The 23,332-nt window shown below is 51.5% G+C and overlaps 1 protein-coding gene across 1 annotated transcript; it reads right to left on the reverse strand.

Moving 5' to 3' along the window:
• Nucleotides 1-1,045: 1,045 nt before the first annotated feature.
• Nucleotides 1,046-22,524, reverse strand: EIF4EBP2 (eukaryotic translation initiation factor 4E binding protein 2). Its single transcript, XM_004615488.2, has 3 exons — nucleotides 22,140-22,524; nucleotides 8,071-8,256; nucleotides 1,046-6,329 (listed from the first exon to the last, which is right to left on the reverse strand). Exons 1-3 carry the CDS (start codon nucleotides 22,282-22,284, stop codon nucleotides 6,298-6,300), a joined length of 363 nt encoding a protein of 120 aa, XP_004615545.1. The 5' UTR covers nucleotides 22,285-22,524; the 3' UTR covers nucleotides 1,046-6,297.
• Between the last annotated feature and the right edge of the window lie 808 nt (nucleotides 22,525-23,332).

The raw sequence follows: 23,332 nt of genomic DNA on the forward strand, positions 1-23,332 counted from the left end.
TCAGGCACCAGAGGCATGAGTCCCTGAAACCTCCTATGACCATACGTCCTTTTTTGTCATTCATGTTTGACAAGAATGAAAGATTTTTCAGAGGATTACATACATGTGTATATAGGCACATATAGGTTTATGCGATAGCATAAGGTAGAACCTTTGCCTTATACTCGGAAAACCCGGGTTCAATTCCTCCATCCCTCTCGGAGAGCCGGGCAAGCTGAGAGTACCTCACCCGCACGGCTGAGCCTGGCAAGCTACCCGTAGCATATTTGATATGACACAAACAGTAACCTGTCTCACAATGTAGACGTCACTGGTGCCCACTCGAGCAAATCGATGAGCAACAGGATGACAGTGACAGTGGGGAACCCAGCGTCATACAAGGGTGGGGAGCAAACCCAGGGCCTCCCAGAGGCATGCATGCTACCAGGAGGCTAACTGAAGGCTTAAGACCTGACTTGCTCGTTGGGGTTGTGGAGGGGCGGAGGGAGTCAGGTGCCCTATGGTCTTCCCAGCCCTGAGCCTCGTGTGCTCCCCTGAGCACGCCTGGGCCCAGCAAGCCACCCCCTCTCCCCGTGCACGCGGCTGCACCCAGCCTGCGCTCCGCCAAGGACTGAGAACCCAGATGAAGAGGCCAATGGTGTCTGCTCACTGCCCCACAAGATCCCAAATTGGGAGTGTTTTCCGACGGGATTCCACCTGAACCTCTCCCAGAAACTCAGACATCCAGTTTTATAACTCACGGTCTTTATTGAGTTATTTACTGTTAACAGCAACCATTGGTGAGATTTGTCGTTCTTTTTCCTAATATGCAAAAAAACACTTGCTGGTCTGTGAGGACAGTTACAAAACACCACTCGGCGGAAACACACATCAAGGAATACAGGGGACTGCCTCAGGATGCCTGGTCCCTGCTCTCCACCGGGCCAGGGGGCCAGCCCCCATCAGGGGAGCGCAAGGGGAGGCCCAGGGAGAGTCTTGGAGTCCCACTTTCCCATCTGGACAAGTGGAACTGGCAGCGGGTAGCATTAAGACAAAGGAAGGGCAATTTGAAATACACAAAATATTTATTTGAAAGATGCTTAAGATGGACATGGAGGGTGTCCTCGGCGTTGTCCAAGACACTTGTTTCCGGTCTGCCGGGGGCAGCAGTGGGCTCCGCCGTCAGACGGAGGGAAGGCACGGGCTACGGCTACCCAGCGATGTGGATAGACACCAGCTCTGCCCAGCGGCACACACTCGCCCTCTCTCTGGTGTCCATCCCCTGCCCTACCCCACTGGGCTTCAAGTAAAAATCACCCTTGATCAGGGCTGTTTTTTCCTTTTTCACTATTTCTAAAACAGACGGACATGGAGAGGAAGAGGGCAGACACTGGGGCAAGTACGAGTACTCTGAGCTAGATTCATGGGCTCCTCCATGTTTGAGGTTTCGGGGGATTTTGGTTTCAAGCACTGGCAAGAGCTCCCTGGAAAAGGTCCATGTGGCCAAATGATTATCAAGCATCGTGGCATCTCCGCACTGGGAATGGGGCTTCAGCTGGGGGCATTTCCCAGAGGCACCCACGATCGTCAGCCAGGACTGCAGGCACAGTGCACACTGACACCCAGAGTCCCCATCAGACTTATCCTAAACCAACAACCAGGGCCTGCCCAGAGAAAGATGCCGACTCCCTCCAGAGGGCGGGCGCCCGAGGGTGAGCATGGCCCAGCACCACCCAGCCTCAGTCTGCATCGAGGCGCGTCAGGGATGGAACTGAAAAACCGTGGAATAGGTAAGGCCCCTCTGGAATAAGTACTAAGAGCTGGAGGTCCCAGCCCGGCTCCCAGGAGATGCAAAGCAGCGTGAGGTGGGGCCGTCTCCTTTGGAAAGAACACTATCCTTCCAAAGATGGCTCTTATTTTTGATTTGGGGGCCACACCTGGCCCCAGTGGGCACCTGAATACAAAGCATGGCTCAGCCCTGAAGCCCTTTCTCTGCTCCAGAAACAATGTTTCTCTAAAACCAGCACTACCTCCCCACTTGGTAGATGGCAGGAGTCAGACTGGGTCCTGCAGGTTAAACGGCAGGTTAAACATCACCTAGACCCCTCAGAGAGGCTGGGCCAGCTGAAGGGAAGCTGGGGAGCCCCCTCTCCATGGCGGCACTGCTGCCAACACCAGCTTCTTCCACTAGTGGCCTTGGTTCCAAGCAGACACTCGCTACACACTTACCAACCTGTGAGCTCAGAGGGGTGAAACCCACGTCTCCAGGGAGCTGCATCCAAGGTGGAGATTGCTCAACAAGGGGAGATAAGTGAGAATCCCCCAGGGCTCGCAACCCAAAGGGCAGCAGGCTAATGCCCACGCACCACTGTCCTCTCAAGAGCTGAAGGCAAACAGGAGTAACCCTGAGGGCGCTGGAAGCGAGTCCCTCGCTTCTGCTTCATCTGCCGGTGCCCTCAGGCGATCCCTGCTGCCTCCTTCCATCTCTCTTCTTGGCTCTGCTCAGGGGCAGCCACTCCTGGGGGGTGCAGGGGACTGCATGTGCCGGGCCGGCTACACTAGAGGCAAAGGCTTCCCCACTGCACTCTCCGCCCCTCCCCCAAAACATTATTCCTAATCCATGGACATTTGGTACTTTACTACAAAGTGGCTTAAGTGATGGCCTGACCCAAGTTTGAGTAGGAGGGACAGGTGCGTGGCTCCACCCCTGAATGGTTACTCGGTCACAGTTCAGGAACCACATGTCTAAGTCACCTTCACTCCCCTTGCTGGACAACCCTGACTCCAACTAGGGGAGCTTTTGGAGCTCAGCTTCTGGGATCCAAGCTCCAGTTCCCTTTACTAATTGAGGGCTGAGCTGGCAGCAGGTTAATGAGACAGTGAGACACATCCCTGAGCTACGGGCAATCAGGAGGACAGAGATATTTCTGGAAGTTGCCATCCAGCAACACCAAAACACATGAGCAGCTTCAGGAGGAGACGGTGTCCGTGTGCTCCCCCCAATCTGGCGAGGTCTCTGGATTATTCTCAGTAGTGACACAAGTGTTCTCTGCACGGTATCCTCTCCTTCAAACCAGCCCCTCGCAGCGCGGGGCCCTCCCCTGCTAGGGCAGGAAGGCTTAGGTCAGCGCCCCCAGTTCTAATGCTGCTCCAAGGGCTGGGTGCCAGCGGGGCACGCTGGCCTGGGCAGAGCCAAAGTGCCCTCCTCATCGTCTCATCACTCCGTCTCTCCTGCAGGAGGAGGCCAGTTGCCAAGGTGACAACCAGCCCCAGAGAGAAACCCACACGGGGAGAAACTGAGGCTTCTTAGCAAGAGCCATGTAGAGCTTAGAAGTGGATTCTCCAGCCCCCACTACAGCAGACCCCCTGCCTCAGGAGGGTCTCGCCCCACAGAGCCGAGCTGGTTCCAAGTGGCACTCGGCAGGAGCCGACAGGCAACACTGGCGTCTGTGGGAGCTCGAGAGCCATCAGCCTCACGGCTACAGGTAGGACAAACCCTCAGCATGGAAGCCCAGGACTAGAAGTTGCCTTTTTAACCCTGTGCTCCTGCAGAGATGTGACTGAAACTGACCTTGAGGAAGTAGTGAGCAGAGAAGGCAGGTCCATGGCCAGCGCGTCCCTGCTGGGACCACTGGGCTCTGCAGGGAGAAGGGACCCTCGTGAAGCTGAACTGTGCCCGAGGAATAGAAACATCATCTCCTCACTGCAAGGAAAGCACAGATGAACGCAAGAAAGTCCAAGAATGGGCTCATTCTACAATGGAATGGTAAAGTTGTTCCCCGCCCAAGAGACAGCCAAGATGGCTCATCCATGCACTTCGGTTTTATCTGGAGGTTTTCTCTCAAACAACCAGAAGGCATTCGGCGAACTCTGACCTGCCCTGAAAACGATCCACCTGTGCCATCCTCTGCAGAACTGCGCCAGCCTTACAGTGAGGGGAGAGGGTGGGTAACGCTGCATGACAGTCGACGTGGCCCAGGAAAAACAAGAAATATGACCTGACTTGAGGGAACCCCCAGATGGACTCCAAAAAGGACAACCTCGCTGTGCTCCTATCTCAGACAGCATGTTCCCAGCCCCTTCCCTGGCGTCTGGTGGGGCCATCCCAATTCTCCCGTTTGGTGACAGAGACCAAGAGGGTCTGGGGTAGTGTGCTGTCAGGGCGGGGGTCAGGGGCACAGGGGATCAAGGACGGGATATAAAGGAGGAAACACAAGCTTCAGCCCCAAAGACTCGTGCGCCCTGACACAAATGTCCCGAGCAAGGTTCTGATGCGAGGTACAGCACAAGGGCCTGGAAAGCAGAATGTGGAGTTTCACGAAAACCAGAACAGGGATATGCTGAAGCAACTGAACAAAAATACTTTCTGATCATCAACTCTTGAGACGGAAGGTTTCCCACCACCACTGGTGACCCAGTGCATTCCTGGGACACCACGGAAGGTCTCTCGCTCCCAACCATTCACATTCTGTAGCAGGAAACAGGACGACGTTCCTTGGATATCCTTGGTCTAAAATGTAGCCACAAAGAGGATCTTCTCCTAGTTCCAAAGATAACACCAAACGCTTTCTACTGGGCCAACTGGCTGTCACTTTCACCCGAGAAATCTGATCTCCCAGAAGGGGCTAGGGCACCGAATCTAGCCAGCAGCATCCCGCCATCCTTGGGGTGGGGGGTGGCAGCTTCTCCTCTTTAAGTCTGTGAGGGGGTCGAGCGACAGCCAACCGTCACAGGAGGGGCAGGGGGCGGGGTGGGGAAAGAACGAGGCTTTCATCAATGACCCACAGCAAGGCAGAATGGTCCAGTTTTATAAACCACCCAGGACAAAGTCCAAACATGCACACACCCGAGACCAGGAGGGAGACAGTGCTCGTGAGGGGCTGGGGGCACACGGGGGGGACACAGAACAGCAGACTCGCCTGCGGACGTGGCCTGCCTCCCTGACACAGGAAGACGTGGGAGTAAAAAGTTGCCGCTCAAAGTTGTGCGGAAAGCATATCGAAAAATAGGTCTGTAGTCATCTTAAAAATAAAAGGCCGTTCCTCAGCTTGGAGGAGTGGCAGATATTATCAGATACCACACCTGAGGTATCTTCGATGTATATATGAAAAATGGCCTGGCAGAAAACAAGGAAGGCCAGGAGGGGGAGGGAGGGAAGGGAGGGAAGGGAGGGAGGGGAGGGAGGGCAGGGAGAGCAGGGAGGGCAGGGAGGACAGAGGACAGAAAAGGCAGGAAAAATGGGAGAACTTTGCTCTTTTTTTTTTAAAAGCCCGTGCTTCTCCAACTCAGCAGCCAAACAAAGCAAGTCCACACAGGGGGGAAAAAAACAAGAAAAAAAAAAAGTTCAGTTCTAAAAATTCTTAAAGTCAGCTTTAAATTCATACAGACGGCAATCTGGATAACCAACATCCAGCGCTCACTGGACAGAAAAATGACCTCGGAGACCGGGCATGCCGGCAGCTCACAGCTCCCCCCAAGGTTCCCCTCAGGCAAACTCTGATGGGATCCTGTAGGGTCAGGCCTCCTCCCAAGGCCCTTCCACGCCGGGAATGAGCAGGCTCTGGGCAGAGGTGAGCCCGCCCGGGCAGCCGAGGGCTGAAAGCAGCTGGGAACGGGGCAGAGGCCGGCGCTCTGCCGGGTACCGAGTGGGCTCTGGTACCGATGTGCTCACTAAGGACCGGGAAGATGAGCCCAAGAGCCAAAGGCAAAGACACTGGTCCCAAGTCCACCTCAGGACTGTCACAGGGAGCCCGGGCCGTGCTCTGTCTCCGGGGGGAAAGCATTTCTCTTCCTGTCTCCAGCACCTCTGGTGTACCCGGAGACTCGTGCAAACCCAGAGGCGGCTGGGAGGCAGAGGACAGTGAGGAAAGAACACAAACACCAAGCCCACCAGACCTCTGTCCTGCCCCTCCAGGTGGTCCAGGCAGCAGGCGGTGTGCGTCTGAATTCATTTGGGATTAAAAAAAAAAGAAAAGAAAAGAAAAGAAAAATTGGCTTGTCATGATACAATGCTTCTCATCAAAGAACAAGGAGAAACATCATACTTCTCGGAAAGGAATGGGCAGAACTGAACTGTCTCCCACTGCGGGCTGCTCGGCTCTACGGAGCTGAGGGCCTTCCACCCGCGCTGACTGGGAAGGGAAGCAGGGGCGAGGGGCGGGAAGGGTCGGCTGAAGCTCATCCTCGCATGGTTTGGCACTGGAGGAGGAGGGGGCGGCCGCGGGGAGGACGGCTGGCACTGCTCTCCCCGCGAGCTGGAGGCCAGGGCAGGCTCACACAGGTGCTGCTGCTGCTCTCCCGCCGAGACGAGCAGGCCAGTCAGATGTCCATCTCGAACTGAGCGTCATCCCCTAGAGTGAAGCAACGGAGAGGGTCAGCGTAGAGGCTCAAGCCCCAACAGCTCTAACCGCCTCTGCAGGCAGAGCATCAAAAGAGAACGCCAACTGCTGCTTTCTGCTCTGCGTGAGCAGTCCTCTTTATCATGAAGGTCTTTTTATTACGTACGTTCTAGACCTTTCATTAAGCTGGTCTTAATTGCCCAGGTGGGCACAGCAGTCAAGTTGCCATGGCAAGAGCATTTGGGGAAACGGAGACCGTGGCAGCCTCCCCAGTGTCCCTGCTTCCCTAGTGACAAGCTCGCCTGCTGCCCGTCAGGTCAGCACACCCTGGAGACGCTGGGCTCAGGCCTGGCTCTGACCGACATGCTGTCCATTAGAAACCCCTAGGCCAGAGCGTCCCGACAGCGGGGAGGGTGCCTGCCCGGGTGCAATCCCCAGCATCCCAGGTGGCCCTTGGAGCCCTGCCAGGAGTTAGGTCTGAATGCAGAGCCACAAATAAGTCCTGAGAATACCCAAAATATAAATAAGTGTGGGACTGGAGGGATAGCACATCAGTTAGGGTGTTTGCCTTGCACCAGGCCAACCTGGGTTCTAATCCCAGCATCCCATGTGGTCCCCAGGCACTGCCAGGAATAATTCCTGAGTGCATGAGCCTGGAGTAACCCCTGAGCATCACAGATTGTGACCATAAATAAACAAACAAATAAATAAAGTGAAAACTCCCTTGGAGGGGCAGGAGATAGTAGAAAAGATAAGGCGCTTGCTTTGTACCTGGGCAAGGGCAGAGCGCAGAGCCAAGCACAGAGCCAGGCCACTTCCATCTCCCCGTCTGCTTCTGAGACGGAGGACTCTTCATGAAAAGTGTGTGTGTACAGGGCAGTGCTCAGTGAACAATTGTAGGCCATACCAGAAAACAAGGAGAAAACCCATAAAAATGACATTCTTCTTCTTTTTTGGGGAGGGCCACACCCAGCAGTGCTCACAGCTTATTCCTGGCTCTAGGCTCAGGGATCACTTCTGGCACGGATCCAGAGACCACATGGGATGCAGTGACTAAACTTGGGTTAGCCGTGTGCAAGGCAAGCGCCCTATCTGCTGTACTGTTGTTCCAGCCCCCATTCCCTGATTCTGTATTTTCCCCCACATCTACTAGATTTGTTTACGATCTAGACCTCAGGTGTTTCTAGAACATTCCAGTACACCTTAGTGAAGGAGTTGTGGAGGGAGGGAAGCCTACAAGCACTGAAACACCACTTATAACAGAAATATCAGCGTTTTCAACCCACAATCTACTTTTTTTTTTCCTTTTTGGGTCACACCTGGCGATGCACAGGGGTTACTCCTGGCTCTGCACTCAGGAATCACTCCTGGCGGTGCTCAGGAGACCATATGGGATGCTGGGAATCGAACCCGGGTCGGCCGCGTGCAAGGCAAACACCCTACCCTCTGTGCTATAGCTCCAGCCCCTCAACTAACCTTTTATTTTTATTTATTTATTTATTTATTTATTTATTTATTTTTGCTTTTTTTGGATCACACCTGGCGATGCACAGGGGTTACTCCTGGCTTTGCACTCAGGAATTACTCCTGGCGGTGCTCAGGGGACCATATGGGATGCTGGGATTCGAACCTGGGTTGGCCGAGTGCAAGGCAAACGCCCTACCCGCTATGCTATTGCTCCAGCCCCTCTACTAACTTTTTAAATTCCCTCTTAACCCCCACCTCCTGATGACCAACACCAACACTCTCTTACCAACTGCGTGCTTCCTGTCATGATTGTTCAAGTTGTTCAAATTGTTTACTTCTACTTTGGAGTCCTCGATTAAGGTGCCAGGGCTAGTGACTCCCGGGATATTGGGCAGGTGGCAGGGCGGAGTCTGAGCCATCGGAGAATTGCGACGATCCAAAAGAAACTTTCGATCATAAATGATCCGTGTGCCTGGAAGAGAAAGTAGGAAAAATGTTTGAAACAATTTAAGGAGCTTTCCACAGCCAGTCCTACCCATGATTTCACTGAGTCCCATCTGAGGGCCAGAGATGTGGCTCAGAGGCAGAGCTGATGTCTTGTATGTGTGAGGCCCTGGGCTCAACACTTCCACCACAGAAGGCAACACAAATCAACCAGTGACATTTGTTCCTAAGCCACGATGAATTACAGTGCAATGAAAACACTGACGCTCCAACTTCCCTGCTGGGGTTGGGTGTCTCGGGCACCTGAAACACCTCTTCCTCTTCTACTGGCCAAACTTGTTCATGCATTAAGTTTCAGTTACAACACCACTTTCCCTTAAACCATACTCAAAAAACAAACAAACAAACAAAAAGAACCTCAGGCTCCCCCCACACTACCAAAAAAAAAAAAAAAAAACCCACAAACCTTTCTACCATCCCTCTTCACTTGACTCAAAATTACAGGGCTCCACTGTCTGTATGTTTCTCCCTAGAGATCGAGTTTATCTTCTTTTTTGGGTTTTCGTGTCATTCTCAGTGGTGCTCAGGCAGACTTGCAGGCTCTGAACAGGGGTCAGCTGCATGCAGACAGACCTCAATCCCTGTCCTACCTCTGCAGCCCCAGACTGAGTTTAAGCCAGGACTGTGGCCCTGCCCCCACCCTGGTCTAGGTCCTACCTAACACCACCCAGATCCTTCATGAACGGCTGACAGATGGGCAGACGGAGCATAGGTGGCTCTGCATGCAGGAGGCCCAGGCTCACTCTCCAGCACTGTCATGGTTCGAAAGCAAACCAAAAAGAATCCACCCCAGGAACAGTCGAGAGAAGCCGGCTGATAGTCCTTCAGTTATCTTTCCAAATGGCTATTAAAAAAAAAAAAACCAAGACAACAACTTAAACCTCAGTAAAAGGGGTCAAAGATACAGTAATAGTGGGCAGGGCGCTTGCCCTACGCGTGGCCGACGCAGGTTCTACCCCAGCTCTCCTACCAGGAGTGATCCCTGAGCACTCATGGCGTGCCCCCCCCCCCACACACACTCGGCAGTAGTGGTGACGCCTGAGGCTGCCTTCAAGCAGCGGACACCGGTGCGCTGCAGCTTCCAGGCACTCAGACATTCTGCAGAACTGGGGGAGAGGGAGTGGCAGCGCCCCCCAACTTTGTCACAAAAGGAAGCAGGAAAGTAGAGGGTCAGGCAGATTTCCTCAAATAAAGTATGCTGGCTAATTCCCAGAGACTGCACTGATAATTTGCCACGTGAGAGGCTACTGGCACAGAAGGGTTCACTGCAGGGGCTGGAGCCGCTCAGCGGCCGCCAGAGGCCATGCATGCCAGGGGTCCCGGCACTGCGGGTCAAAACAAAAGCACTACTCTGAAAGGTGCAGGCTTGAGTGTTCCAAAAAGGGGTGGGGGACAACGAGGACAAAAAGATAATATAAGTGAATAATACCTACTCTAAGTTAAATCACTGGGAAATGAACTACATATGGTTTTCTTTCGATTTAATTCATTTAATTCATTTAATTCGGAGGTGACTGTTACCTGTTGATGTCTCAGACCGGAAGAACCCTCACAGGCATCTATTAGCATACAAAAGCGCTCCAAGCAAACCCTTTAAGGCTTTCAAGTCAACTCTGAAAGATAGCAAGTTTTTGTTTTACATTCTTTCTTTCTGTGGACAGGAGACTACAGATGGGAGCACATTTAGTTTGAGAAAGGGAAACAAAGTATCTGCCTCTCCAATGCTCAGAGCAGGAAACTCTGACTGCCAGGAAACTGTGCCACCCTTGGAACCCACTTCTATTTTGTTCTTCAGGGGCTGAAGAAATAGTACAGGGGGTTAATAAGGTGCAGGTGACCTACCCTGGTTTGACCCTCAGCACAACACAGAATCTCCCAGACTCCCCAGGGGTCACTCCTGAGCACAGAGCCAGGACCAGCCCCTGAGCATTGTAGGATGTGACGTCCACCCAAAAAACCCCCCTTCGGTATCTTTTTTGTTTTGGGCCCAACCTGGTGAGCTCCAGGGATGGAAGCTGAATCGCCCATGCGCAAGGCAATTATGTGCCGTACCTGCTCTACTACCTCTCTGGGCCCAAAACATCTTTTTTGGAAAGTTGTGGATATCTTTGTCAGAATCACCAAAGATAGTTGTTTAGAAATATTCTAACAAACAGAACCTGAAGGACAAGCAAGAACCTGAAAATGCATTTTTTTGGTTTTGTTTTTTTGGGGTCACACCCGGCGACGTACAGGGGTTACTCCTGGCTCATGCACTCAGGAATTACTCCTGGCAGTGCTCAGGGGACCATATGGGATGCCGGGATTCAAACCCGGGTGGGCCTCGTGCAAGGCAAACAAACGCCCTACCCGCTGTGCTATCGCTCCAGCCCCAGCAATGTATTTTTAAAAAGCTCCCCGGTCACGGTTTTGCTCATGAAAGAACCCAACATCTCCTTTCACCAAAATCCTAGAAGAGTGATGAGCTGTTTGGCCCTGCTATAGACCGTCACATACAGCATGACACTGTGACTTATGGTCACGGGTTCAGAACCCCCAAGCTCGGCTCTGCGAATTCCCTGCACCAAAGTGATTTCTGGCTACAATATAGCCAGGCCTGTGATGTAAGCCACAGTCACCACACACACAACAGCACCAAGAGGGAAGGGCGGGGGATTCAAATAAAAAAACAAAAAAGCTGCCTTCTGTGATGTGATGACTTTCGGAAGCACCAGAGAAAGGGGGCTGGCTGCTTGGAGAACCAACCACGTGACGGGAGTGGACTTCAGGCCCTTGTACCCCAACTCCTGACCTGGGGAAGGGAAGAGGATTCTGGAGACTGACCTATCAGGCCTAACAACAAGGTTCCATGAAATACAAAAGGAGGGCCAGAGAGATGGACGGGGGTTAAGGTGCTTGCCTCGAGCGCAGCTTACGGCAGCGTACCCAGATCCCTCCAGATCCCGGCACCAGCAGAAGCAACCCCGCGGCAGAGCCAGGAGCCGAGTCCCCACTTGGCCCCATAGGAAGTGGCTCCAAAACAGAAAAATCCATCTGACATTCACATGGAAACACTTTCCTTCCTTCCGGTGAGTCTACTTCCTTCACTCTGAGAACACTGGGAGTCAGAGTGGGCAAGGTGTTTTGCTGTGCCTTGCCCGTGGCCATCTATAGGTTCCATCCCCAAGTGCAAAAACAGAAATAAATATAGACAGAAGAAATAACCCTTGTCTTTACAACAGAATGCTATAAAGGTCAGAATATCATATAGTTCTCAATGTTTACAATCAAAATACAACCAAACCAAAGCAAGACAGTAGGGAGCTGAGGCACCTGCCTTGCATGTGGCTGACACTGGTTCTACCCCCCAACACCAGAGGGTTCCCTGAGCACACCCAAGGATCATTCCCAAGCACCTCTGTGGTTGAGACGCCCTCAGCACCGCACCCACCCCCCATCTCCCCAAAAATCCCAAAACAAAGAATCACTGTCAAGAACTTGTATAATTACAAAGCCTGATATTACAAAATTAATGAAGTAGAGTCCACAGGTAGACCATACTTTTTCCTTTATGTTTTTGGTTTTGTGCCACACCCAGCAGTGCTCAGGGCTTATTTCTGGTTTTGTACTGGGAGTCGGGCCTGGTGGTGCTGAGGAAGGATAAAACTCAAGTTGGCTGTGAGCAAGGCAAGTGCCTTGACCTTTGTACTCTGGTCCAATTAACTCATTGTTTTGGGGGCCCCATTTTTGGGATGTTCGGGGGTACTCTGTGCTTGGGAGTTGCTTTTGGTGGTGTTTAAGGGACACGGAGTTCTGGGGATTGAACCCAGGCCTGCAGTATGCAAAGTATGTGCTCAAATGCTGAATTATATTGTTTGAGTTAACTGCCAGAAGAACCAAATAAGGTAACACAATACACAGAGGACTGGTAAATGAAGAGAAGCCAGAGGGAAAGTAAACTGTCCTACATTCCTCATCTTTCACAGCAGGAAGTCAACAATATTAATGTAAGAAACCAAGAGGGCGGGAGCAGTAGCACAATGGGCAGGCCACTTGCTTTACACACTGCTGATCCGCGACAGCAGAGCCAGGAGTAAGGCCTGAGCACTGTCTGGTGTAATTCAAAAGTAAAAAGAAATCAAGAAATTATGACACACACACATATATTTACAGCAATAGTGTGAACAAAAAGTAAAAAAACAAAACCCCACCCACCTTATATACAGAAAACACAACTAACTTTTTCTTAGCATTTTATAATTCTGTACTCTTTCTGTTTTGTTTTGAAATTGAAACCTTTAGATTGAGGTTAATATTGGGTTATTTATAAACCTTTCCCTCCCTTAGTGATCAGACAGTGGGACTGATCTGTTACCTTGACCCAGCCATTTTCTACATGCTGGTATTAATGACTAGAAAAACTGGAGTATGAGAGTTCACCTGATGGGGAATGGTGGGGCGAGGGGGAGCTGGTAACTTTTGTCCAAATACTAGGTATGTTTCAAATGACAGGAAAGAAGAAAGGAATTTTTAACTGTAGAAACTGAATTAAATAGTGGAAAAACATCAGGGCCGGAGAGCTCGACCTTGCACACAGCTGACTAACCCTGACTAACCCTGACTTCCCATACGGCCCATGGAGCCCCAAAGCACTGCCAGGGGTGATCCCTGTGCAGAGAGTCACAAGTAAGCCCTGAGTACCACCCCCAAAGTGGAGAAAGTGTGTGTTTACCCTTTGTGATTCATCAGGACTCTGACAGCTCTCCCTCTGTGCCTCAGGCACCGGCCCTCCCGCAGGTCAGACACACAACAGATAAACAGACTCAGACAGCATGTCCCAAAGCCGGGGACACTGCAGGGACCATGCAGGGTGCAACAAGACAGCACTTTCTGCATGTCTGCTTGAAGAAGGTAGATTTGGGGGGGTGTCTTAGGGGGAGTGCTGAGTTTTTCCCCCTAGACAAAGGGACAGAAGACCAAATAAATTTGGCCATTTCTGGTCTCATCTGCTTAGAAAGCAAGTCTGCCCCTGCCCCCTCTTCCATCCCCCTCAAAAGTAAGAATGAGAAAATTATAGAAAGAACTGAAGAGTGGTTTTTGTTTTTTTAAACTTCAACCTGAGAAGGGGATAACAAGGTCTGTAAGAATGGATTAAAGAAAATTCCTGAATAAGCTCCACTTTTATTCCATTTTTGTTTGATTTGGGGTCACACTTGCAGTTTCTGGGGCTATTCTGGGGTGCAGTGATCAAACGTGGAACTCCCACATATAAAGCATGCTTGGTCCGTTAGGCTGCCATCTCTCTGGCCCTGTACTTCACTTTGAAATCCATCTGCTCACTCTTTATGGAGGCTGTGGCCAAACAGGCAGACTCCTTGAAGTTCAACGTCACACTACACAGAGGAAACCAAAAGCCTTCTGAGCCCTATCTCCTCTGGGGAGGAGGATGTGGCCGACTCACAAATCCGGTGAAGTACAGCCAACAGCCATCAAATCCTGAAAGGCTAATAAAGCCCAGAGCAGAATAACTTATACATCAACAAAAAGGCACAACCGGAGCCCTAGGATCTTGTAACATAGTGTAATAAAATTATTATGATAGGGGCTGGAGCGATAGCACAGCGGGTAGGGCGTTTGCCTTGCACGCGGCCGACCCGGGTTCAAATCCCAGCATCCCATATGGTCCCCTGAGCACCACCAGGGGTAATTCCTGAGTGCAGAGCCAGGAGTAACCCCTGTGCATCGCCGGGTGTGATCCAAAAAGCAAAAAAAAAAAAAAAAAAATTATTACGATAAATGGGAAGTACCCAGGACTCGCGAACCAGTCCGACGGTCCTCTATGAACTCCAAGTCTCATTAACTGGGAGCAAAGATCTAAGGCAAAGGACACCTCCTGGCCAAGTCTTAAGACTACTGCCATAAAGCGGGGGCCGGAGCAATAGCACAGGGGGGAGGGCGTTTGCCTTACACATGGCCAACCCAGATTCGATCCCTAGCACCCCGTATGGTCCCACTGAGCACCGCTGGGAGTAATTCCTGAGTGCAGAGCCAGGGGTAAAGTAACCCCTGAACATTGCCTGGTGTGACGAAAGAAAGGGAAGGGAGGGGCTGGAGCGATAGCACAGCGGGTAGGGCATTTGCCTTGCACGCGGCCGACCCGGGTTCAAATCCCAGCATCCCATATGGTCCCCTGAGCATGGCCAGGGGAAATTCCTGAGTGCAGAGCCAGGAGTAACCCCTGTGCATCGCCAGGTGTGACCCAAAAAGCAAAAAAAAAAAAAAAAAAAAAAAAAGAAAGGGAAGGGAAAGGGAAAGAGAAAGGGAAGGGAAGGGAAGAGAAGAGAGAAGAAAAGAAAATGAAAGAAAGAAAAAGAACGAAAGAAAGAAAGAAAGAAAGAAAGAAAGAAAGAAAGAAAGAAAGAAAGAAAGAAAGAAAGAAAGAAAGAAAGAAAGAAAGAAGGAAAGAAAGAAAGAGAAAGAAAGAAAGAGAGATTGCCAAAATATATACACACGCACGCTGGCTGAAAGAGAAATTGAAAATGACCATGGCCTCTTCAGAAGAGCCAGTATTAAGACAGACCATAGGAAGCACCAGGCAGAAGCCCGTCATTTTACAAAGAAAGAAAGAAGCTGGAAGGACAGTGCCAGTGAAAAGCCATACAATTAGAGACCAACACAAACAAGCTAGGCACTTAAAGCAAGTCTGGTTCTTGTGTGTCAGCTCCAAAGTTTAAACAGACACAACATGCTTGTAAACAGACAACCCTGACTAGGACCAAAATAGGGTGCAAAACATGTCTTCTGATTTTACATTTATGTGACCTTCGCCACCAGAAAATCTGGATCTGAAAAAAAGTACATCAAATAGGTTCATTTTTGTCTGGGCTTAATTAAACCCTCACCGTGAAATACATTTCCTTCCCAAGCAATCCCGGGCTCTCATTCCAAGGAAATGCAAGTTGGAGGCTCCAGTTCACGCACAACACCTGCTTTCTCCCCAGACTCACTCATCCTGCCCTCATTGGGGGGGAAGGGGGAGAGAAGCTATGTGTCGGGGTTACAGCCAGAGGACATCAGGGCTTACTCCTGGCTCTGCACTCAGGAATCAGTCCTGGCGGTGCTCAGGGGACTGTATGGGAGGCCAGGGAACGAAATCTCGGCTGGGCGTGCACAAGGCAAGCACCCTACCGGCTGTACTCGTGCCCTGGCCCCTTCATGTTCATTTGCTTGGTTTCTTGGTTTTGTGCCATGCCGGATGGTGCTACTCCCAGTGCCAACGCTCAATCCCTGAAGTGCTTGGGGACTACGTGGCGCTGGGGATTAAGCCCAGGCCTCCTGCACGCAGAGCAGGTGCTCACTCAACCTACTGGCGCTCCCTGGCTCCCTACTCGAATTTTTTTTTTTTTTTTGCTTTTTGGGTCACACCCAGCGATGCTCAGGGGTTACTCCTGGCTCTGCACTCAGGAATTACTCCTGGCGGTGCTCGGGGGACCGTATGGGATGCCGGAGATCTAACCTGGGTCGGCCGCGTGCAAGGCAAACGCCCTACCCGCTGTGCTAACGCTCCGGCCCCCCTACTCGAATAATTTTAAGAACTTCCAACACCAACATAATTTAGGGTGATGAGATGCTCTTTTCCCTAAGGCCCATACCATTAAGGATAATCTTCATTATCTCTTTTTAACTGAAACAACAAAACCACTGGATGAGGGATGTCCCTGGCAATACCTGGCAGGTACTGCTTTGGGCACGGCAGTTCTCAACCCAGGGCCTCTGTATACTAGGCACCTGGTCCAGCCCTTGGGCCACCTCCCCTGCCCAAGTGGGGTGGGCAGAGCACACCAAGGGGCAGCCAGGGGCCACTCCCAGTACAAAAGGGAACCTTTCCAAACGGATAAAGGGCATCTATGAAAAGCAACCAACATCTCCGCTATGGCCTAAGAATGGATATTTTTTTCATCCTGATGCTGAGAACAAGCCAAGAAAGTCACTATCTTGTCATTCTGTGCAACAAGGAAAGTTCCAGCCAGGGCAATGGAGAAAGGAGAAGAAATAGCATGGGCCCACATTGCTAGGAAAGATCCAAAGCCATCTCAATCCACAGATGACAAGTCTGTAAACTCAAGGGCTCTGTAAAAAATTAATTATATCTGTGTACTTGCCAGTTAATTTACCCTACTTACCCTCCCTTCCTTGTTACAAGGTCTTTCTTTTTTTTTGCTTTTTGGGTCACACCCAGCGATGCTCAGGGGTTACTCCTGGTTTTGCACTCAGGAATTACTCCTGGCAGTGCTTGGGGGACCATATGGGATGCCGGGGATCGAACCCGGGTCGGTCGCGTGCAAGGCAAACGCCCTACCCGCTGTGCTATCGCTCCGGCCCCTGTCAGGACTTTTGTTCTAAATATACCAACTAAACAATTATTATTTTAGATGTCTAAGACTTTGGAGCTTTTGGTCCAAAGTGTGGTTGTGAAGCAGATGAAGGAGGGCTTTCAAATCTAGCCACATGCCAGATTGTCAGCTGCTGGGTGTACACTCAGGAGCAGAGAGCCTTTATGAGGCTTTCACTGGGGTATAGCTCAAAAAAACAGGGCTGCATGTTTTGCATGCTGGAGACCTTGGCCTGATCGCAGGCACTACTGGGAGCAATCCCTGAGCACTGCCCCAGGAACACCCCCATGCACCAGTAGGTGAGGCTCAATAACCAAAACGAGAGGTGAGACTCAGGACGAGCTGCTCAGGCACTGTGGTCCAGGGGCCCCAGGGCTGCACAGGGGAGTGTATGCTAGGCGCCTGCCTTAACCCTTGTGCGATCTCTTCAGCTTCCTCAAATATTTGTTTTGGTTTGGAGGCCACAGACAGCTATGCGCAGGGATCACTCCTGATGTGCGCTGGGGGAGATAGGTAGGTGGTGCCAGGACGGAACTGGAGCCATCACATGTGAGGCGATGTGCCTACAGCCCTGTCCGGTCTCTTCACCACTCTCCCAACATGAACTTCAATATTAAAGAACCCCCCCAACCCAACACTTTAATCTGAAGACCTAAGCGCCAAGAAAAAGTTCTATGAACTGGATTGGTAATACATCAGGTAGGGTGCTTGTCTTGCAGGCGGCCCACCCAAGATTCAATCCCCAGCACTTCATATGATCTCCCAAACCCTGCCAAGGGTGATCCCTGAGCACCACTGGGTGTGGACTTCCCCTCACCACCCCCCAAAGTTTCTGCCTTAACACACACACACACACACACACACACACACACACACACTGGCAGCTGACAGACTTAAAGCTGAATCTCTCAAGGAATGACAACACTTACGTTTACTCCTATTAATCTGAGATAAGAAAATAACATGCAAAGCAAGTGAACACCTTTATGCTTTTCATATGCTTCTCACATACAATAAAGTTCCCTGGTTAAAAACTGTAGCTAAGAATCAAATGACTCCACTTGTTGGCTCAGTGTAGCCTGGAATAAAATTCATCCAAAGTCACTGACCTAGAAATTCTACAGGCAGAAACTGTCTTTCCCCATATCACCTATTTTTTTGTTGTTGTTTGTTTGTTTTTGGGTCACACCTGGCGATGCACAGGGGTTACTCCTGGCTCTGCACTCAGGAATTACCCCTGGTGGTGCTTACGGGACTGTATGGGATGCTGGGATTAGAACCGAGTCAGCCGCGTGCAAGGCAAACGCCCTACCCGCTGTGCTATCGCTCCAGCCCCCATATCACCTATTTATTTCCCCCCAAATGAATCCAGATGAAAACTCAGGACTCCCTAAGACATTTATTTTACTACTGCTCGCTCAAAGCAGATTACTTCCCTTCTTTCTGCTTTCTCTCCCGTTTCTCCAGACTCTGCCAAGGCCTGAAAGAACTGCCCAAGTGAGCCATGAGAGCAACTCTCCCGCTGACCAAGGGCAGCCAGGCCGAGCAAGGCTTCAGACCATCGGCCACTCCCCTCCGGGGCTCCTGTTATGGCAACAGCATACTTGACACAGCCGACGGGAATGTGATGCAGGGAAGAGGCTGAAAGAGGTCTCGATGCTTCGGCCATTCCCCAGAAAACCACTCTCCCTGAAGGAAGACAGCTCAGAACTCAGAACTAAGGTACTAGAATCACAGCAAGCTAGCATTCCAGAGATAGGGATGTTCTGACATTTGAAAAACATTTCTTCAAATGTCTGCACACTCCTTTCTTAGTAAATTAAGCCTCTCTTTTGGGGGGCTCTGATTAAGATCCTGGAGAGAAAAACCTCCCTACTCCCCAACCGGATGATCTGAAGCTGTGGACCCTGACACTCAAATCCCTGTTCTCCAACAACTGCTTCCTTGAAGAGAAAGAGAGGCTGCAGAGCTAGCTCAGGGGCCGAGAGCATGCGCTGCAGAGGCCCAGTCTGACCCCCAGCACAACACACTGCCAAGCAGAGCCAGGAGGAACCTCTGAGCACCACACAGTGTGACCCAAAAATAAAAAAAAAGGACAGAACAGAGGAAAGACAAAAGGAAAGAGTAAATGGAGGCAAAAACCGCACAAGGATCAGGAAGCTAAATTTGAGATTACTCATGATATTAACTAAAGGGAGGATATTAACAAATTAATTTTAAATTCTCAGCTTTTCTCATTTATAAAGTGAAAGCATTAGATCTGGGCCAGTCACACACAGTGTGTCAATGAAAGTGATGGCACCTATAGTAACTTTCCCTTCAAGGAGGGTAGAAAGTTTCTTAAAGGGGGCCGGAGTGATAGCACAGCGGGTAGGGCGTTTGCCTTGCACGCGGCCAACCCGGGTTCGATCCCCGGCATCCCATATGGTCCCCCAAGCACTGCCAGGAGTAATTCCTGAGTGCAAAGCCAGGAGTAACCCCTGAGCATCGCTGGGTGTGACCCAAAAAGCAAAAAAAAAAAAAAAAAAGTTTCTTAAAGGACAAACCAACTATCTCAACTCCGCCATAGGCAAAGCAAACAAAACAAAATATAAGGGGATTTTGATTTGGGCCTTGAATTAACATCAACAATGATTTCCCTCCTTTACAAACACAGCAATACAAGAAATCTAAGGCACGGGGCGGATCCATTGCACAGCAGGTAGGGCATTTGGCTTGCACTCAGCTGACCAGGGTTCGATCCCAGCTTTCCATATGGTCCCCCAAGCACCAAAGGAAAAATATAATTTCTGAGTGCAGAATCAGGAGTAAGCCCTGGGCATCGCCAGGTGTGACCCCCAAAAAGAAATCTAAGACATCTAAGACATTACAGCAATTTTCTTTCCAAGTTCTCTTCTTCCCAAACTGGAGGAAGCCAAATTTGAGAACCCTCTTCAAGGGTGAGCTGGATCTGATTCCAAGTAGGCCTCTCGAGGTTAAATCCGGGGCTGGAGCCATAGCACAGCAGGGAGGGCACTTGCCTTGCAGGAAGCTGATCCTGGTTCATTCCAGCATCCCATATGGGTCCCCAGCACAGGAGCAATTCCTGAGTGCAGGGCCAGGAATAAGCCCTGAACATCACCAGGTGTGGCCCCAAAACAAAACAAACAAAAAAAGGTAGCGGGGTGGAGCGATAGTATACCAAGTAGGGCATTTGCCTTGTGCGGAGCTGGCCTGGGTTTGATCACCAGCATCCATATGGTCACCGGAGCAGCACCAGGAATTACCCTGAGTGCAGAGTCAGGAGTAACCCCTGAGTATTGCAGGATGTGACTCAAAAAGACCAAAGAAAAACAGTGGGGGAGGTGGAGAAGTCCTGAACTGGCAATGCTGTGTGACTTTCCTGGCCTGGTAGGCCCACTTAGGGCACTCAGCAGTCAACTGTGATCCTGGAAGGCTGACATGTGTATGACACTCCAGAAGGTTTCCAGAAGCCTCAGGCAGGAAAAGCGACTCCCCTTCCTTCCCAGTAAACAGATTTCCCATAAAAGCCTTCAATCTTTTTTTTCAACATTTCCATGTTTGAAATGTACCAGCACCTGAGTCCACAGCTTTCTGTTCCCAGAACTAAAAAGTTTCTCCACCTAGAGCCCCCCCCCCCATGGTTTATAAGACCTTTCAGAGGAGCGAGTTTCCTACTCTGGTCTGTGGTTACCTTTTCAGCAAAGACCTGTGTCAGACCCACAAACCTTACAATGTCTGATGGCATTCATTCTGGTGCCCGGAGGAGAGCAGACAACAGTACCTCTGTTTGAGAAATGATATTGGATGGTGAGAGCAGAGAATGCAACAAACCATAAGAGGATGGAAAATTCCCACCGTGGGGAAACCAACAGGAATTGAACATCAATGAAAATAGTGATTAAATCCAACAGCTGTGCTGTCTCCTATAAACATATTATGCAAGACTCAGTGTTTAAAAACCCAAGATTACAAAGTGCTCGTCCAATTGGCCCCACAGAACAGGTGTGCTAAGATGACAAATATTCAAGTCTGAAACAAAACGGCGTGTGTAGAAACTGAGACAGGTTAAGTGATATTTGAGAAAGCAGAGGTGACTGGGTATGTGGGGAGGAGTGCAAATGAATTGTTATTTCTGGCAGAAGCTTTCCAAGCATTTTAGGAACTGGTGCAGACTACGAGACAGACTTCTATTTTTTTTTTTTTTTGCTTTTTGGGTCACACCCAGCAATGCTCAGGGGTTACTCCTGGCTTTGCACTCAGGAATTACTCCTGGCAGTGCTTGGGGGACCATATGGGATGCCGGGGATCGAACCCGGGTCGGCCGCGTGCAGGCAAACGCCCTACCCGCTGTGCTATCGCTCCGGCCCCCAGACTTCTATCTTTAAAGCAGCAATGCGCGGAGACTGCCCTGACTTTAAAAGCAGGGTAGCTCGGCTGTTTGAAATATGGCCCACAGGGGACCCTTCCTACCAGGGGCAACCTGGTCACTACAGAGGCAGGTAAAAGGACACGGAGTGCCCTGCCTCAGGTAAGGAGCAGAGTGCAGCTGCTACTGAGCCGTTATGCTCTGGACGCTGGAAGCCCAGGAAGTCACAAATCCCTTTCTGTCCTGTTGGAAAGGGACTTCTGCCTTAACCATCGTCATGTCTAAAATGCCACCAGCTCAAGGTTCTGGTGTGCCACAACTCATGCCAATAACAAAACCCGAGGGGTCGTGGAGGTACCCAGGAGTGGCTGCTGCGTGGGGTTCAAACTCCCCCCATTTCCAATGCACACAACGGGAGATACCACTCTTGCCTGCGTCACTTCCAAAGTCCTCTCTCCTAGATGTGAGAACGCTCTAGATTTCTGCAGAACCTCTCCTAGATGCCTGCGCCTTGTCTGTTGGAAAGGAGGCCTCCGTGGGCTGGGGCCTTGCTATCAATTGTGCAACTGGTTCAAAGGATCACCCGGGGCCAACTTGGACCCAGCTGGCTGGAGCACAGGAACTAAGGCGGCCCGGGCAACCCCGAGCACCCAAAGAAGGCAAAACGGGGAAGTTGCAGGCCAGGCGGCCGCGTCCTTGTGCGCTCCCTCACGACTGCCCGGGTCTCCTCCCTCTGGAGAGGCGCCCGCCGGCCGGGGAACAACCTTTGAGCTCCCTTTCCCCTGCACAACACGCTTCACCTCTAGCCCAGTCTGGCTCCTCGTAAACAGTTCCCAGCGGCGCGTCGACGTGGACAAGCACCGGCCAGGTCCCTCCCCGGGAGTGGGGTCCCTGCTCCAGGCCCGCAGGCCCCGGGCCCCGTCAGGGCAGGCCCGGCGCGCGGGGCGCGGCTCTCCAACTCCGCATTCCGGCCTCCCCGTCGCGCTCCAAACGCAGCCAAACAAGTCCCGGCCGAGGGGCGCGTCATCCTCCCGCCCCCCCAACTTCCTTTCGAACAATAATACTTTTTTTTTTTTTGAATGAAAAGGGCCGGGAGGCAGCGGGACTCACCCCCCGGCGTGGTGGAGAAAAGCGTCCCCCCGGGCGTGGTGCAATAGTCATGAGGTAGCTGCGCGGCGTCGCTGATGGCCACGGTGCGCGTGGGGATGGCGCGGCTCTGGCTGGGCTGGTGGCCGCTGCCGGCCGACGAGGACATGGCTCCGGGCGCGGGCTGCGGGGCTTTGTCCGGCGCGCGGGGACGCGGGCGGCGGCGGCGGGCCCGGGCGTGCTGCGCTCGCTCCTCGCTCGCTGGCTCTCGCTCGCCGGCCCCGCTCCGCTCCCGCCGCCGCCGCCGCCGCCGCCGATCCTCCGGCCTCCCGCAGCGCCAGCAGCACGAGCAGCAGCAGCAGCAGCAGCAGCAGCGGCAGCGGCGACGACGACGACCGGAAGCGGCCGAAGGCGGGAGCCACTGGGAGGTCGGGGGAGTGGGCCGTCCCGGAAGTGACGTATAGGGGCGGTGCCGGCGGGGAGGGGCGGGGTCTGCGGGAGGGGGCGGGGCTGACTGCCCGGGGCGGGGAGCCGAGGGGTGGGGACCCGGCAGCCACGTGTCAGCCAGTCTGGCCAAAGACGGGTGGAGGAAAGCTGGGGTTTTCGGGTTTTGTTTTGATGGTTCCTTGTTAGTCTGCGTTGTTAAGCGTGAGCCGATTTCTGTTTCCTACCCTAAGCAAAAGTGTGATTCTTAGGTTTAATTTCTTGGTATTAAATATAGGCAATGTATGCTCTGTGTATTTTTTTTAAATAGGAAGTTTGTCTCACCCAGTTTCCCCTTCCAGAGGAAATCACACTACAGTTTATAGTGCCTCCTTCCAGAGATTGTGCTTATACACACACATAAAAACAACATAGGAATGCAAGAAGAAAGGGATCCATGTTATTCCCTAACAACAAGGATGAATAGTATTTCAGAGATAAACCAAGGAACATGGAAAAGGTAAAGAGATCTTACAAAAGTCCTGTGCAGTAACACCCATTCTATTCCGCCGCCTATTTTATTTTTACTAAGTAGGGAAGTGGGCATCAGAGAAACTGAGTAACTTACTATATGAATTATGTCACAGATTCTCCCTGAAAAGGTTAAAGAAGTATAAAACTATTTCTCCCATTTCCAGAGGTTAGAAGTGTGAATGCTGCTCCCTCAAGGCATGCCAGGCTCGCAGTCATCTGAAAGCCTGACTGGCTACACGTGTGCTTGTATTTCTCACGCA

This window comes from Sorex araneus, chromosome 3 (genome assembly GCF_027595985.1).
Source record: "Sorex araneus isolate mSorAra2 chromosome 3, mSorAra2.pri, whole genome shotgun sequence".
Lineage (NCBI taxonomy): Eukaryota > Metazoa > Chordata > Mammalia > Eulipotyphla > Soricidae > Sorex > Sorex araneus.

Bases quoted from the DNA above. Each gene is read 5' to 3' on its own strand.
- EIF4EBP2 (XM_004615488.2), bottom strand. From the start codon at position 22,284: ATGTCCTCGTCGGCCGGCAGCGGCCACCAGCCCAGCCAGAGCCGCGCC. The intron at 8,257-22,139 runs GTGAGTCCCGCT...TTTCTCTTCCAG, and splicing joins TTTCTCCACCACGCCGGGGG to GCACACGGATCATTTATGAT. The intron at 6,330-8,070 runs GTAAGAGAGTGT...GCTTCACTCTAG, and splicing joins TGACAGGAAGCACGCAGTTG to GGGATGACGCTCAGTTCGAG.